Below are 16,981 nucleotides of genomic sequence, written 5' to 3' on the forward strand. Positions count from 1 at the left end.
AATCCTTTGGTTCATAGATGAGTTCATGGTCATGTCAGAGTAAGATGGCTGCAAAATAAGCCCAAATCATCATTCCTCCACCACCATGCTTGTCATTAGTCATGACAAATTTGTACTAATGATCTGTGTCTGGTTTCCACCTTTCATGGTACAGTGCATTATAGTCTGGACATCTTTTCTTTGGACTGGTTTGTCCAAAAGACTGTACCAGACTTCTTGTGCTCCATTCTGATCCAATTGCTCACATGCTTTGTGAAGTACTTTTGATCCGCAGCCCCCGGTTGCCTTGATGCAGGATTTAAATATATTTAGAACCCTGTAAAGTAACACATTTTTTATGTCCTCAAATAAATCCCTGGTATTGTACAGTTTGCTTTTCTGCTTCTCATGGCATCAACCACTAAGCAATCCTAACCTTGATCAGATTTTTTTTTCCTTATTATTACAAGACTCAAAACAGACTGCATTAAATAAAAACCCATCATTTGTTAAAAGCAGTTCTGATGCTTGTTCTGAAGAGGAGATGAATCTGATTTTGCAGAATCTGTCACTGCTCAGAGCTGATAAAGGAATACAGAAAATTTCAATCACTGGACGATTAGTTGGTGCGTCGATAGTTATTTAAACACAAAACAAAAGCACACCGCTCCCAGGCAGCATCTGTTGGGAAAAATGCAACGAAGTCCTGAACGTGTAGCTTCCGGTACAGTTTGAAGTTTCTGAAGTGGGATTCTGTTTAAAAAAGTCTAAATGTTAGCTGAGGTAAATCATTTTCTTAGCATCTTCACTCCCCAACAAAATATGTTTTGAACTGCTTGCAGATCTAAGAGGATTCAAACACGAGAGGACACCTGCCGTGTTAAAATCCACATCAAACTCGTTTCCCTCACTGGATGTGCTTTTTGCAACACGTTTTGCAGCACATTTCATTCATTTGTACTGAATGGTGATGCACCATGGTTTCTGTATTAATAACTCTGGCCACTTGTGTCTTGGCTCTGCTCTTATAAGTTGCTAGAACAGTTGATGGAAAATCATGTTTCATCTACCCCTCAGAATGAAAAGTTATCATGAGCCAGTGAGATACTTACTCCTAATAACCTCCCATCACAGAAACTCTTGAGAAGGATCACTTTAAAAGATCTGCTGACACCTTCGTGCCCAATTTGTCACACGTGGACGTGGCTCATATGTGACGTGTGTGCTCCCTTCATGTAAGACATGGATTGTATTAAATGGCTATTACAGTTTTATTGGCAGGGTCAGGGTCAGTCTGTCAAACTGACCATGCAACACACGCTGCATCTAACAGGTCTGCACAGCTGTCGTCCCAGAAGGAAAGCTCTTCTAAAGAAAGTCTGCAGTCTGCTGAAGACAAGCAGACTGAAGACGTAGATTTCTGGAATCATGTCCTGTGGTCTGAGGATGCGAGGAGCACAAAGACAAGCGTCCTATTTACAGTCAAGCAAGGTGGAGGATGGTAAGAGGATCCAACCGGCAACCTGTGAAGCTCTAGTAAACTCCAGGTCCAAGAGAGCTAAAGCAGTGCTGGAAAATAACGCTGGCCGCACAAAATATTAACACCGTGGGCCCAATTTGGACATTTTTCACTTAGGGGTGTTCTCACTTTTGTTTCTGAGTTTATACATTAATGGCTGCATGTTGAATTATTTTGAGGGGACAACAAATTGACCCTGTTATACAATATGAGTCCCTCCTTCTTTACATTGTATTAAAATGTCACATATTTGATACAACTAAAACATCAACTAAATCTGAGTGCTGTACTCACTTTTGTGAGCTACTGTTAATGCAATGCCAGCAAACTGAGAAAATGATCACCAGTTTAAAAATATATGACATGTATGTGGTTCACTGTCAACAGCACCAAGCTACAGCACAAAATCGTTTTTAGAGTGAAAAGTTCACGTTTACATTTACAGATAATATTTCACATGGCAGCTGTGATGCAGATACACATAGGTAAAAAAAAAATACTTTTTTTTTAAAACTAAGCATCAGTCAAGAAGACTGGAGAAACTCAATCCTTTGGCCAAATTCATCTAAATCATACGTGAATAAACAGCCCCAGTTTTTATAAAGGTTTTGAAGAACAATCTATGTCATCTCCACTAGCGTAAGATAGTTTTATTCTAAAAACATTAACTCCACTCCTGCAAAAGACGTGACGTTGGATGAAAAAGGTACGTTTCACCACTGAGCCTTTGTTCGAAACCCCGCTATAGTTGCAACGACACAATAAGCACAAGCCGCGTTTTTTTACAAAAGGGATTTACTTATTTAAAAACAGGCTGATCTCTAACAAACACTTTTATTAAGCAACGTCGAACAACCACATTTTATTATTTGTACAAAAGTTAAAAGGAAAAACAACTATACAAACTGCTTTGAATAGAGCAGTTTCAGCTTTACTAGCTGCCCTGTGAAACGTCGTCACCTACATGTTCAAAGCACATAAATGTTAGTGAAAGATCGGCCACAAGACGTTTCATTTTTTGTTGTTGTTTGTTTGTGTTTTGAATAACTTCCAAAAAGCTAAAAGAGTAAGGACGTTAATGTAAGGAAAATATCTACAGTGGTTATTTACAATAAAGTAGTTTTTCTGCTGTGTGAGACACTTGGACTACATTAGCATTCCTGCTGGAGCGGATCTACACAGCAGAGCGCCTCCTATGTTTCTACGTCTTCACAATTTGTTTTAACAAGCAAATATGGACGGAGAAGTTTGAAGAGTTAAAAAAAAAAAAAGAAAGTTCAAATAAAAACAATAAGGCTTGATGTGAAGGTAGTGATTGGTTCACATCCACTTGGCCACCTTTTGGATCTGTTGTGATTTATAGATATGGGATTTGTGTTTCTGACGATCGTGGACACCAAGATTTCCCCCAGAAGCGGTCCTCACAACTCTGCGGGGCTTGTTCTCTGAACCTGACGAAGACAAAAACAGGCAGGTCAGTTTCAGAGTAATCAATTTCATGTATCAGTGAGGCGTTTAAAACTGAGGTCAGAGGAAGCACAAAAGCTTGAAGTAGGTATTCAGATGTCAGCGTTTCATTCAAGCTGCTGCGGCACAGAGCTGGGCCTCTGCGGGTCTGGGTCATTTTAAACCATTGCCGGTTTGTACCTGCGGTCGGTTCGTACCAAACTTTTTCAGGCTGGAAAAGGTGGGGACGTTCAATAAATCAGAAAAACTGACCTAAAGCCGGCCTGCCCAGATTCCAGGACGGCTGAACGATGGTCACAAAGTTGCTATCTTTTATTTTTTTGGAGCTCTGTCATCGAACATGCTGTATCTGGAAATGTTTGCAGCCGTTTGGAAATCTCTAAGCAAAGGTAAGGGCATGCATTCTTTATAAGATACACAAAAGCTATGGCTGAACAATTAATTGCATTTGCAATATAATCGCAATTTTAAGACAATTTCCAAATTGCAGAGGCCTTCAATTTTTTTGCTACGTAACAATTTATAGATAAGACGTGTTCTTCAAGTGTTGGTAATATGTTTAAAGTGGGTTTGCCTCCACATGGAAGGGAATAGATAATCTCGTTTTATTACTTGTTTTAGAGTTAATATAGTCAATACTTTTTGACCAGAAACTTTCAGGAATCTCACCATAGCATTAACTACCGGTTAAACTGTTTAATACGTAGACTTGTTTGTTGGTTGCACTTTATGTTCAACAAGGATTGATATCCCACTCAATTAAAAGCTATTGTCTTCAATTATAATATTCTGATGAATAAAAACTGTAAAATTTCTTGTTTTAAATAGTTGTTGTTTACAGACATCTTTACCTACAGGCCATTTTTGTTGCTTGTGGTTAATGCAGAGAAAAGACTAAATTAAATCGCAGTTATGGTTGACATAAATCCCAATTTTAACTTTTGGTAAAATCGTACAGCCCTAACAAAAGCTAACGTTAACTATGTCTTTGTTTTAAATCAGTGAAATCCTGTTTAATAGCAGCTGCTCCTTCACACAACTGTGAAATCAGGGAAGTTCAAGGTTTGCAAAAAGCGGACATCAAGCACAAATCTTTGATTGCTTCATTTCTACTTGTGATTAGTCTAATATGTAACTATATTAATCCCAGATATTACGTGAAATGTGTGTATGGAGGCCATCTTTGGTTGTGTATGTTTCTATTTTGCCATTTACCAGTGAACCGTTGCACCCTGAGAGGCGCCTGAGCAACGGAGAGGTCTTTCTTTATCCGCTTCGGTGCCGAGGAGCCTTGAAACTCTTCTTTGAAGCCGCTAGAATTAACGATAGACAAAAATAAGCACTCAGCAAAAGTTTGTCCTTTTTTTTGATTGGAGCTTACATCCAGGTTACACGAGCCACATCTGAAAACAAAAGGAGGAGATTTACCGGTTGAGTTTCCGCTTTCCTTGAGCAGCGGAGGTCAAGCCCATGTAGGTCGGGTTGGTCCGTCGCACATCTTGCAACGGAGCGGCGTGTTGTCTGCGGAAGAAAAGCTTACATTAATGCAAATGACTAAACGGACTTTCAGACGAACACGAACCTGAAACCTGTATTTGATGATGCAGCCGGAGATATTTATACCGACAGGGTGATTCCTCCATCAGGTAAAAACAGCAAACAAACGATTTAGAGGTTGTTGTTCCTACTTTTTAAAGATTTCCAGCTGAGGTAATGACTGAATTCAATTATAACAACTTATTATTTTTACATTTGTGTATTACATGACACATAAAAAAATACTAAGCATCAAACACTGCTTGCACTGCAGCGGAAATATTCAGGATATGATTTCTGCAGTCAAGCTGTAGAAAACCTGCGTAGTAAAATCTGTCTGGAAAATCTTTTAGACTGTTGTTGCCGCCATTTTCCCCTGAAGACTAGAAAACAGGATAAGTACATTGATAGTTCCTTTTTTTAAATACCAGAACATAATATAGCCCCAGCTGTAAATATTTCAGATTTGATATATCAACTGTTTTTGGACCATTTGTCAATAAATCCAATATTTCTGCATGATTGGATTCCAGTTGTATGAATTGATAACTGGAACCTGACTGGACAAAGCCTTGATGTAACATTTAACCTGAACTGGTGCAATATAAATAAAATAAAAACTTGATTGTCATCACAGTACCAGTTTAAGGTAGTTCTTTAAAGAGTCAGGTGCGTTTATAAAAACTGCTTTTGTTGTGAAGTTCTCCATCATGTATTTGCAACGAAACATTTCTTCTGAGGCAAAAACATTTGTTCTGTTTGAGGTTGGCGAGGATCAAATTTCTCCACAAAAATCCAATAATTCCTGTGTCAGTTTGCCATTTCCAGCTGACGACTTGAACGCGGCGCCCTTTTCAGCAGATTTAAGCCTCCTCGCCCGCTCTTCCAGAATGTAATCCCGCGGCTGGTGAGAATAGCCCGTGTTTGCGCTCTAGTTTCACTCTTGTTTTGAATAAGGTTTGGAGGATTTTCCACTTTTGGATGATTTGGTTGCAGTGCAGACTGAGAGCTTAGAAACATTCAGATGCCTGCCAGAAAGATAATTTAAGCTTTGAAACATTTGATGGAAAAAAAAAAAAAAAAAAAAAAAAAATCTCAAGAGATGTCTCCGCTTTTCATCTTAGTCTGTCATTGAAATATTAAAAAATATTTTCTTTCACATATTAAAAGTTTAACTGGGACTTCATTTTATTCAGCGTCATCTGCTGCTCAGTCCTCCGGATGGCTACCCGGCATTAACATGCATAGTTAAGTGATCTGGTCACAAGGACACAGCTCAGTGTCAGTTTATTTAAACATGCATCTTGAGAGCACAATTACAACTGAATATGACGTTCTTGCAGAAACAGAAATATATATATATCTGGATCATTTCTAATCCTGAATGCTAATGGTGTAGTTTGACAAACCTGTATCATCCTGAACACCAAAGGTGCCAAACCATATTTTGTGCTTTAGTTCCCTTCCCTTTTTGCTTGTTGCTGTCCTGCATGACCAGATTCCCAAAAAGTTCACAGAGCTGCTTAACAACTAAAGCAGACGTCTAGGGGTAATGGGGAAATTGATTTGTTCAGAAATACAGTGCCTTGCAAAAATTTCTAATTTTTTATTAATTTTTTGTCTTTTCATCCCTCATTTCACCATAGACTGATTTGTGCAGATCCATCACATAAAATACGATTAAAATACATTACAACCTGTAATTTAAATGTAACAAATTAGGTAAAAAGCCAAGGCACTGTATCTGGTTAGCATGTTGACATCTTATTCCTAAACAAAAAGGGATGAAAATGACAGGAGCTTTAACGGCTGCAACAAATCTCCAAGAAAAAGATGATTTAAGTTTTTTTTCATGTAGAAATTTCAGACTTTTCAAGACTCAGTTTTACAGAAGTCTTGGTGTTTTACGTTCATTTTTACATATAAAATACTACAGTTTATTATTACTTTATGGTATATCCTTACACTGAGCAGGTTTTAAATATGAAACTAAAAAAAAAACAGACACTGGAGGGGGAAGGGAAGGATTGAAGGAAGGACAGATATACAGAAAGACAGAAACAGAAGAAAGAAGATAAGGACAGAAGATCACAAAAAAGCACAACAGACAATAAATGGGGAGAAGAAGAAGGATGGTCACAAGGACAGAGGAAATAAGGAAAGGAAGTATTAAGCAAGTAGGAAAGGAAGTGAAACAGAAGTAAAGGACGGGAGGCAGGTCAGATCAAATGGAGGACACAGGTAAGGAAGGTAGGAGACAAGGTGGGAAATAAGGAAGGACACGTGGAAGATAAGACATAAGGAAGGATTGAAAAAGACAGAAACAAAGTACAACAATGTAGCAAAGAATGAAGCATATAAAGAAGGAAGGGCAGAAGGAACAGATAGGTCATGGAAAGGAAGGAAAATGGTCAAGGTAAGAAGGACACATAGGAGGAAGGAAGAAGAGGAGGTTGCACACAGTAATGGAAAGCAGGCAGGAAGCACACAAGGAAGGAAGGAAGGAAGGACAGAAGGAATTATACAGTGAAGACAGAAGAACACAAAGAAGGAAGGCCTGAAGAAAGGAAACTATGTTTGGACAACAGAATGGGAAATAAATATTTTTATTTCCTTTTTCAATAATAATCCAGACCTGGAAAAATAGTTAAATCAAGTCCCACACTTCTCTGTACTGTGTAGGAGCCCTGATGTTGTCTAACCTTTTGGCAGCCGTCTGGTTCCCCTCAGCTGCTCTGTGCAGATGCCTTGGCTGAGGCTGGCTGGGGCGTTGGACGTCTGCGGACGTCGATGCCTGACACGGACTACTGCTGCCAAGAATGATGGTTGCGTTGCTTGCAGTCTGATCGTCAATGTCAACCACTTCAAATGTCATGTTTGGATCCACGGAGCTGGAGCAGCCGAGTGGCGGCATAGCAGGTTCTGGAGTGCATTGAAGTGGGAGCACGCCGTCCTCGAACGCTTGGGACCTGACGACACTTAGTGGGCTTTGAGGTGGGAGTGATGTGGCCAGATTTCTCCTAATAGGCATTTTTGGAGGCTTGTCTTCTGTCTTAATTGGCTGAACTCCTTCACCTAAAAAACACAGAGCGCAAAAAAAACTTATGTCATCAGACATAAAATGAGTAAAGTAAAATAGCAATACACTCATAAAGGAGTTGGAACACACACCAAACAGCTGATTTTGGCTCATATAACCGGCGATATGAATAACATAAGATCAGTTAAGCAATATTTGCATTGAAAATCTGATAAATTGAGGATTATTTGCTTCTGCTGATGCTATAATGGTCCATTGTGGCGCAGAGAGCTAAACGACCAGTCTATCAACTTTGTACCTTCACAGCTTCAGTCACTAACCTTGGGATAGAGCGTGAAAATATTCCCAATGTCTGAAAACAAACAATAAGAATGGCTTCCTGAACATGATTACATCAATGTAATCACTTGAGAAAACTAGAAGAAAAAAGAAAGAAAGAATGGGAGCGCAAACAAATTTCTACATAAATGCCACAGTTCAATTTACCCGATATGTAATCAACCTAGTGAAGTGCCATCCCAGACCATTAAGAGTTCAATTTCAAGTGTTACCATGTAGAAGTGGCATGGGCTGTTTTCCTTAAGTGAGACCGACAGGGGGGTCACCAACGTCCGGATGGCACGAGGCCGTTACGCTTCCTGATGCCCCGCTTTAGTTTACAAACTTTAAAATATCAGAACAGGGCCGGAGCATGCATTATTCACACAACATGCAGAGATTTTTAAAAATAGATCAGGAAACAGGGCGTTCACAAGCCAGTAACTTTTGTTTAGTAAAAAAAAAAAAAAAAAAAAAGATTTTTTTTTTTTACTAAAACAATTAACCTCATGTAAAATTATATTTATTGTAAGGGAATGGATTTGGATAAGAAGAGATGTTTCCTTTTAAATTTGTAGTGAAAAAACTGTAAAAAAAAAAAAAAAAAAATCTAACTGCTGACATTGGATCATTGAAACTGTTTTATATGCAACATTCATCCAGTAATTGTAATTGAAAAATAACAGCAGCTAAAACATGTTGGGGCTGCAGAGCAGAGAGAGGTTAAATCACTGTCTCTGAATAACTTTGGGTGCACCGTTACACTCCTGGCATTTTCTGCAAAGGCGTGGTGGGGGCTTAAAAAAAAAAGGAAAAATACCAGCAGATAAAATGAAGTGAAAACACAAAATGCAAAAGGTGAATATGACTGATTTATACTGTTCCTTAAATATCGAATGCAATTTTTAGCCAGCGTGAGTCATAGTTGAGACAGAGCTCCGTGTGAGGAATCAGCGATAAATAGCCCTTTTCCTGTGGCAGAGGAGATGTCCCCAGCAATAAATGGCAGCAGAGTTTCTTCAATCACATATTTTTGGCTAGTAGGGGATTAATACATGCATGAGTTGCTATTTCTGGTGGGAGCTGCGCTGAATTAGGGTCGCCTGGTTGCTGCTGCCTGTTTTTTATAGTGCGCCGTTTCTGGTTGGTGGAGCAGGGGAGTTTACGTCTGTTGACGTTTTTCCCTGCCCTGCTGTGGATCTGCATTTTCATGAATGGAGCTCAGGAGGGATTGGGAGGGTTAGACGCTAGACAGACAGAGGAAAAACATTTGAGGATAGGATGAAAAGAAAGGCAGTGGGGGAGAAAATAGAAAACTAAGTGTTTCAAGCAGAAGGGATAGCTTAAATGAAAGGCAAATGTGCCAATTTAAATGTGAAGTATTTATTAGAATAATAGCTAAACTCCTAAAGAATACCCTGTGGTAGGCAGGTGAATGAAAAAAAAAAAAAATCATAGAGAATACCAGGTAATGATTATTTCATTAAAACACAGCAATGCGTCCCTGTATGTGACCAGATTTGTCCAGTTTGCTTTTGTAATGCAGCCCACAAGGAGTTAATGTTCTTTTAAAACCACAACCCTCAGTAAATCCTCGACATCTGATTGGCTTTGCAGGCTGCAGGGTGGAGCCAGTGCTCATAACATGGTGCAGTGACCACCGTCAGGCGCTGTGGAAGCATGGAGGCACTGATAAAACAGCATCAGGATAGAAATCAGGGAGTTTGTCTGAATAATAAAACAGGCTTCATCACAAAAAAAAATATTTTAACCCAGGCGATAAAGCTGGTCTGCACATAAACTGCAGCTACTCTGTGTACATTTCTATATTTGTAAGCATGTGTGAGCTACATGTGATATTAGTTGCTCAGTAAAATTATGATTCAATTATAATCATCAATAATCCATAAATGAGTTTATACCTGAGCAGTCTGCACAGTTACATCTTTAAGAGGATTAACAGCAAAAGATTTATAAACAGACAGAAATTCTGATTACATTACATCCAACACATGAAATATGAAAATTATTTACATAGCAGTCTGCATGCATGTTTTGCATTGCATGGAGGGAACTTATTTGACAAGATGACAACTATAAGCATATTGAACCTGCTGGTTTTCTAAGTTTGCTCATTTATAAACAAAAGCACAGCCTCTTAATTTAATCATAGCCTTGCTTTAATGCAGGAACACAGAATAACAACACAAGGCTCAGCAAAAAGTGCAAAAACATAAAAACTAAACGTTGGTTGGCATACCAGTCAGTCTGATCCCTTATAACACAACCAGGATTCTGGCTCCAGTAGAGAAGTTATGAGCCCATGTTGCACAAAAATCCACAATTTTATCATTTAACGATTGTCCTGACAAAGGCTGCAGCAAGATTAGAAAACGTAAATAACAGCGACGTAGCTGTTGATAACTAGAGATAGACCGGATCGGATGAATGACGCTGATCCACTCACTTCTTTTTTTTTTATTAATATCATATGCAGTAATACAGCTACAGTGATCAAATCACTTGAACTCTATGTTTACAACACCGGTTACGTCCCCCACGCAGCGCACTCACAGCAGCTAGTGATGAGGAAACACAGAGCGACATGGATAAAGCGCCGGATCGAGCCAAGTCTGCTATTTGGAGACATTTAAAACTTGATACACCAACAAGTTTGACTGCAATATGCAAAAAAACACCAACTTAAATAAGCACCTCTAAAAGCACCATGCTAAAGAGCACGCAGACCTCCCCCCCCCACACACACACTGTTTATGTCGAGCCTGATGTCTTTATTCACATGGCAAGGTGCGTGGTTCATTCATTTAACAGGAGTATCGGATCGGTATCGGCCGATACACTCAGCCCAGGTATCGGATTGGTAAAAAACCTGATCGCTGCATCTCTATTGACATCTGTGATTAAGATATAGATGGTAATTAACCCATAGGTTACCGTATTCTTCGGACCATAAGGTGAACCATGAATTAACGTATTTAGGTGTGTCTAAATCCACATATAAAACGCACACCGGATTATAAAGTGCATTAAATAATCTTCCCAAGTATGCAATATTACTCTGCACTGCAAAAAGGGAACTAAAAGTAAAATATTCTTGAAATTAGTGTATTTTTCCTTGATTTGAGCAGTTAAATAAGACTATTTGCCAATGGAAAAACATCTTTGCACTTAAAATAAGAGCAATTCATCTCAATCATCTTATTTCAAGTGCAGAATATCTAATTATCTTATTTTAGGGGTAAAAATACTTGAATGCACTTCTAGTTTAGACATTAGAGTCAGGCAGTCTTGTAGACAGCTCAGGGGTCCAATCAGGTAGTGACACAGAGTACCGTAATGCTCTGAATATCCATTGAGCAGAGCGTCTTTCTTGCTAACCAAAGTCGTACTTATACATTTTAACAGTTTTTTGAGTGCATTACACCACATGAAGTCGTCCAGTAAGCACAAGTACGGTAATCATTTATAAGGTGGACTGGATTATAAGGCGCACCATCAATGTTTGAGAAAATGTGACTAAGTGTGAATTATAGTACGAAAAATACGGTACTCGCTCTTCCCTTGCTAGCCAGTATCAGGTTAAACACCACTTTATGTGAAGATAAGCTTTGGTCATCAAGAGCAGGGAAAGTCTAAACAACTTATTTGCATTAAAGACGTTAATGTATGTCCGATTAAGAATGATAATTAACTAGATATTGCATCTAAACAATCGTGATTATGCACATGTCCATATTACGATGAAGACTACAAGTCAATAAATCGTGCAGCTGTACTCCTGATTGTAACTTTTTATGTATATAAAGCATACCAGTAACCCAGTGGAAAGAAGATGTCCCGGTGTGTCTTGTACTTCTCAGGTTTGTTTAAAAATGCTCGCTAACAAACCCGTCAAAAACTTGAGGCACCGCTCTCTACATAATGACTTTAGATTACGCAGAGATGAACCCTATATAATAATTAGGTGCCCTCTGAGGGAAGATGTTTGTAGTTGTTTCTTTTAGGGGAAAAAAAGAGTAGAGGGTTGATTACATACTTAAAAAATAACTAGAAATCGCTGAATAATTATTAAGCCAGAAGTATGGCTGAATAATTACAAATGAGAAAATTGGAACATAATAACCATAAAATCTTTTTTACGTTTGCTAAATTTTAAACTAAAATAACTAAATGGAAATTTTAAACTGACATAAAAATAAAACATTACATTATTACAATATGAGTCAAACTCCCTGGTGTGAGCACATTTTATTTTTATTGAAGAAACTCCAGTCATCTGGTAGAAATATTTTCTCCTCATGTTTCATTTCCCTCAAAATATATCAATAAAACAGACCATCTGCCGTAAATATCATTACTAGCAATTGAAATGGCGATATTTTAGAAACCTTTTTCTATAACAGTCTCCCAAAGGTTCTCTACATACAGCGCACCCTGAATAAAATCGCTTATGAGCTTTTTACCTCATTACATTATTCCAGTTTTGGCTTGGAAAGAATATCTAAGCCACGGGCATAAATCCGAATATATTATAGGCATGACTTTTATTGTGTGTGTTTTTTTAGTACTCTGAGCAACTTCTTCACAGCTTTATAAAGGACTAAGTGAAACTTCAGGCTTGCCAATAACCATTTAAAATTTATATTGCGTTTTAATAGCAATTTATGATTTAAGAGCTCTGTTTCAACTGTCGCTTAATGTGTATTTGCAGAAGCGTGATGGAGTGACTAAAAGGTGACAAGGGGAGTGTAAATAAGAATAATTGAGGGGAGGAAATGATTAAGAGGTGTACAGAGGTGTTAGGTTACCAACTACAGAAATTTAGCAAGAGAAGGGAGGAAATCTATTTACCTTTAGGTGTTGGAGCTGCACTGCAGAATAAGGCTCTCTTATTGTGCCTCTCTGCACCTGACAATAAAAATAAATTCAACAAATTATTGCCGTTACAGTGAAGCAAGCTAAAAAAAAGGCAAAACAATCCAAACACGATAAAATAAAATCACTAAAGGAGAACAGGCTTGTGCATAATGTTTGAGAAAATTCAAATTTGATGTAAAAACCAAAGCATTGCATACAGGGAGGGAACACGGCAGAAATGTTAAGTCGAGAACAAAGAAAACCTAATAGCCGGGTTTTTTGGTTCATAATCAAACATCTCTTAAAGTTTAAACTATGACAAACAACCGGCTCAGATTAATATCCCTATTCATATGTCACTGGATCCTTTGTTGTACTGACATTAAATTTAATTAAAAGTCAACAAGAAGCACTTTCAAATAAAACAAGCAAACACGGGAGCAGAGGGACAGGTGCAGCCTTTACTTCTCGACAAACAGACACTATCGCAGCGAGCGCCGCTGGGCGGCTTCAGCTCACGCTCCGTGTCACGAGCGGCTAGTGCTGCTGGGTCACGCAGGGATGACGGGTTAAAAATGAAAAGTGAAAGACGCAGTCTCACGGCTCCCACAAAACACACTAGACCCTGGAACGAATGCCAAACACGCCCGGCACCAATTTACTCCTTAACTGGACGGCTGACTTTAACATTAAAGCTACAGCAAAACATCCAGATGTCACAAGTGAGTAAGTCATGCTGAAGACATTATTTACAACTGCAACGGTGGTCTTTTGAATTAACAGCTCCTTTTAAAATGTATCGGGAAAAAAAACCCCCAAAGACGGTTATTTTTAAATTGCAAAGTATAGCTCTAGATTTAATGTCTTCCCACAGCTGTAAAGTATGGAGGCGAAATGGGTGGAGGGCAAAGTTGTCACATCTGGCAGAGGTGGAAGTCATAAAGCCAAACTAGTTTGTGCACTGAAGAGAGAGCCGTTCCTTGGAGAACACACTCGTCCAGACACCGCTGGTGTCACTCTGACTCCGAAATGTTTCTGAGGTGGTCGGAGACACACGTTGGTGAACAGCAGTAGACAAAGGTGGTATCCTGAGGCTTTGGGGTTTTTCCTTTTGTTGCATTTCAGCAAAGACTTTAAAACGCGTTATGCCCCAGCTACTTCTGATGGGAAACTGGAAAACTGCGGCACACATGACATGCAACTAACATAAGGAACTAATCTGTGGAACATATGGAGCTCCTCCCTACTTCGGCTTTATGAGTGAAACTATAATGCATAGGAGTAGTAAAACATTCGATGCCAGCTGCTGTCCAGTCAAGATCTATCGTTGACTACTTTTTAATCATCTGCAGCAGAGGTGTCCAAAGGTGAGGCCCCTGGACTGATTTTATGTGGCCCCCGACCACAGTTCAATAACCGTACAGATTTGACCTTCCAGCACAAGGAATTGATGCAGACGGATACTTTTAGTTCAAGTTAGGGCAATATTTTTACAGAAAAATTTAAAATCTTTATACAACACAACATATTTATCTTTAAACAGTCATACTTGTTGCTTTGTTTTTAATTTCAGAATAAATAGGACCAGCAACTTTTATGCAAAGGCAAACCTGGGAACACCCAAATCTGCATTTAATTAATTTATTAAACTTGGCTAAATACAAACATTTCCAAAGAAATGTCCTTGATGCTGAGCATAAACAATTTTTTTAGGACAAAAAAATAAAACCACATGCCTTTCTTTTAATAAGGCAAACCTACAACACCCTACAACGATTAACAGACCCCTTTCCCACAAAAATAACACTGTTTCATTTGTTTCACTGAAATAGTGCCTGTTTTGTTTATTGTTGAGCAGGTAACAAAAATATAATCCCATAAATGCTTGCGTAAAAAAAAAAAAAAAAAAAAAAAAAAAAAAGAGAAGACCTTAACAAATACAGTGTGTTTTTAATACCTGACACATGCAGAGTGTTCATGTGTGGAACTAAGTGTGCAATACAACGTTCTGTGGTGCAAGTTTAAAATGTGACACCAAAACAAAACAGAGGATTCCCAGCTAATACTAAACTCTGCCAGAGGGGATTGTTCAGCAGCTGCTATTTATGCCTGTTAAACTGCATTGTGGTTCACTTGGTAGCACTGTTGCCTTGCAGCAGAAAGCTCCTGGGTTCAAATCCTGGGATCTTTCTGCATGGAGTTTGCATGTTCTCCCAGTGCATGCGTTGTTCTGTACTCCTCTCACAGCCCAAAAACACGACTCTTGGAGAGAGCAATGAGTGTGTCTCTCTATGTTGGCCTAAGATGCACCCCACCTCTGCCTCTTGCCCAATGACCACTGGAGATAAATAAGCACCAGGACCCCAGCGACCTTGCACGGATAAACAAGCATAGACAATGGAAGAAAAACTATGTTTTTGTGGCTGGCGAGCATGTTTGACTTGATGCTGGTGGCAAAAGTTTTGGACACCACCAATCCAGACTTCCAAGGTGCAACTGCAGTTCTTTGATGACTTTCCAAAAACAACCAGCCATAATCTGCTTGGATTTTGACTGCATTCCTCTAGCTGCTGATTTTAATAATAATCCTGGTGATGGAAAACATCCCAAAACCAATATGACACCCACGGCATTTGGCAGGCCGACAAAACGTCTTCTCACATGTCCCGTCTGATCTCCTGATTTTGCAGGTGTTTTTGTTGATACATTTCAGAGGCTCCACCTCTGGTAATGTGGTTGTGTCACATTTGCCTTACAAATCACTAGATTTATAAGCACCTTGACAGTTTTCAACTCTTTGAATTTGCATCTGTGCCGACATGTTGCATTGGCACACTGCCTGAGATTTAAAGAAAAGGTTTTAGTTGTGCTGCACAGGATATATTGTTGATGGTAAATGCTTTTTTGAAACTTATTTCTTAAGGCCTTCAAATCTGCAGCAATCAACTCTCTTTTCATATATGCAGAAAAGAGGAAATATGAGATTGTCAAATTAACTTTATGAACTCAGGTGAACCATTTGCGAAATCTTTCTAATGTCTTCCACTTGACTCCTTAACCACTTAAGTATAGACATGTTTATTTCTTTGCAATTTTTGCCATTGAAGTCTACAATTTAAGGACTAAAAGATTAAAAACTGAGATATTTCTTTCAGGACGATTTTGTGATCACACTTTCTTGTATTTCTTATATTCTCCAGCAAAGAAAAATCTTTCCAAGTCAAACCTTAGAAGCAAAATAATTACTTGAGATGCATTAAGTAAAACCACTTCATTGTAAATGTTTGGAATTTGCTTCAATCTTCCTGCAAGATGAAAAGTCAGGATGAAAAAAGAGCGAGGAAAAAAAAATACATGATAAAAGTATGCAGACTTACTGCAGGGGCTATTCTGGTGGTATTGCAGATGTGAGAAAGACAGGACGGGAGCCAGCTCGCTGTGGAGCCCAACCCTTTTAGCCCCACATGTCTCCGGTGAGTCGTTGCCAATCTCTTTACTTATCACCTGCTGCCCCGTCTCTTCCTGGTCGGCCCAGACCACGCCTCTCTCCCGCAACACAATGTGCCCCAGCTCTTGGTTTTCCATCTCGTCTGCTAAACTGACCGAGCCGACAGCGTGTAATGTGGAGTACTGCCTACTGTAAGCAGGCAACAGGATGTTTACCATTCTGAAAAGTAAAAAAAACAAACATACTGACACATCAGAAACTTTCCTTTTCTACCGTAATGGATCAGAAATGTTAATAACCAGCCTACTTCTGCATGCGCTTATTCTCCTGATCCTGCAGCGTAGCGAGCTCAACCATCTGCCTGATGTGCTGTTGGAGATCATTCACCTGCAACTCTAGTCTGTGGCAATACAAATCTTTCTCCAAGGTCTGAAAAAGAAAGAAAAATGTGAATTCAGAGGGCAAAAATCATGTGGTAAAACTCTCAAACGCACAAAAGATACTGAACAAACTCTCTAATGGGCAGAAAGAGACAGAAAAGGTTAGTTGGAGATCATTATACTAAGCAGAGGAGGACAAAAAGTTCTGTGTTCATCCATGTTTGATCAGAGAAGTAGACAGTTCTGAGTATGGGAGGAAGAGGGGGGAAAAAAAGAAAAAGAGAGAATCATGACGTAAAGAAACTACGAAGCAACAGCAGAGAGAACATTTGACCGCTGGGTGCGTCATAGTTCTGGGTCAGTTCCTGGAAGAAAGGATAAAGACGAAAGAAATAACATGGACATGGTTTTAGGTA

The 16,981-nt window shown here is 39.0% G+C and overlaps 1 protein-coding gene across 1 annotated transcript in view; it reads right to left on the reverse strand.

Moving 5' to 3' along the window:
* Positions 1-2,275: 2,275 nt before the first annotated feature.
* The window catches only part of kif18a (kinesin family member 18A), a 32,443-nt gene continuing 17,737 nt past the window's right edge, over positions 2,276-16,981 (reverse strand). Inside the window, exons 12-18 of the mRNA XM_012850747.3 lie at positions 16,493-16,614; positions 16,115-16,404; positions 12,732-12,788; positions 7,204-7,576; positions 4,394-4,486; positions 4,181-4,278; positions 2,276-2,949 (exon numbers count right to left, since the gene is read on the reverse strand). Coding sequence (XP_012706201.2) covers positions 2,819-2,949; positions 4,181-4,278; positions 4,394-4,486; positions 7,204-7,576; positions 12,732-12,788; positions 16,115-16,404; positions 16,493-16,614 — 1,164 coding nt within the window. The 3' untranslated portion in view covers positions 2,276-2,818. The remainder of the gene's footprint in view (positions 2,950-4,180; positions 4,279-4,393; positions 4,487-7,203; positions 7,577-12,731; positions 12,789-16,114; positions 16,405-16,492; positions 16,615-16,981) is intronic.

The sequence above is a fragment of the Fundulus heteroclitus genome, unplaced genomic scaffold (assembly GCF_011125445.2).
Source record: "Fundulus heteroclitus isolate FHET01 unplaced genomic scaffold, MU-UCD_Fhet_4.1 scaffold_38, whole genome shotgun sequence".
Taxonomy (NCBI): Eukaryota; Metazoa; Chordata; class Actinopteri; order Cyprinodontiformes; family Fundulidae; genus Fundulus; species Fundulus heteroclitus.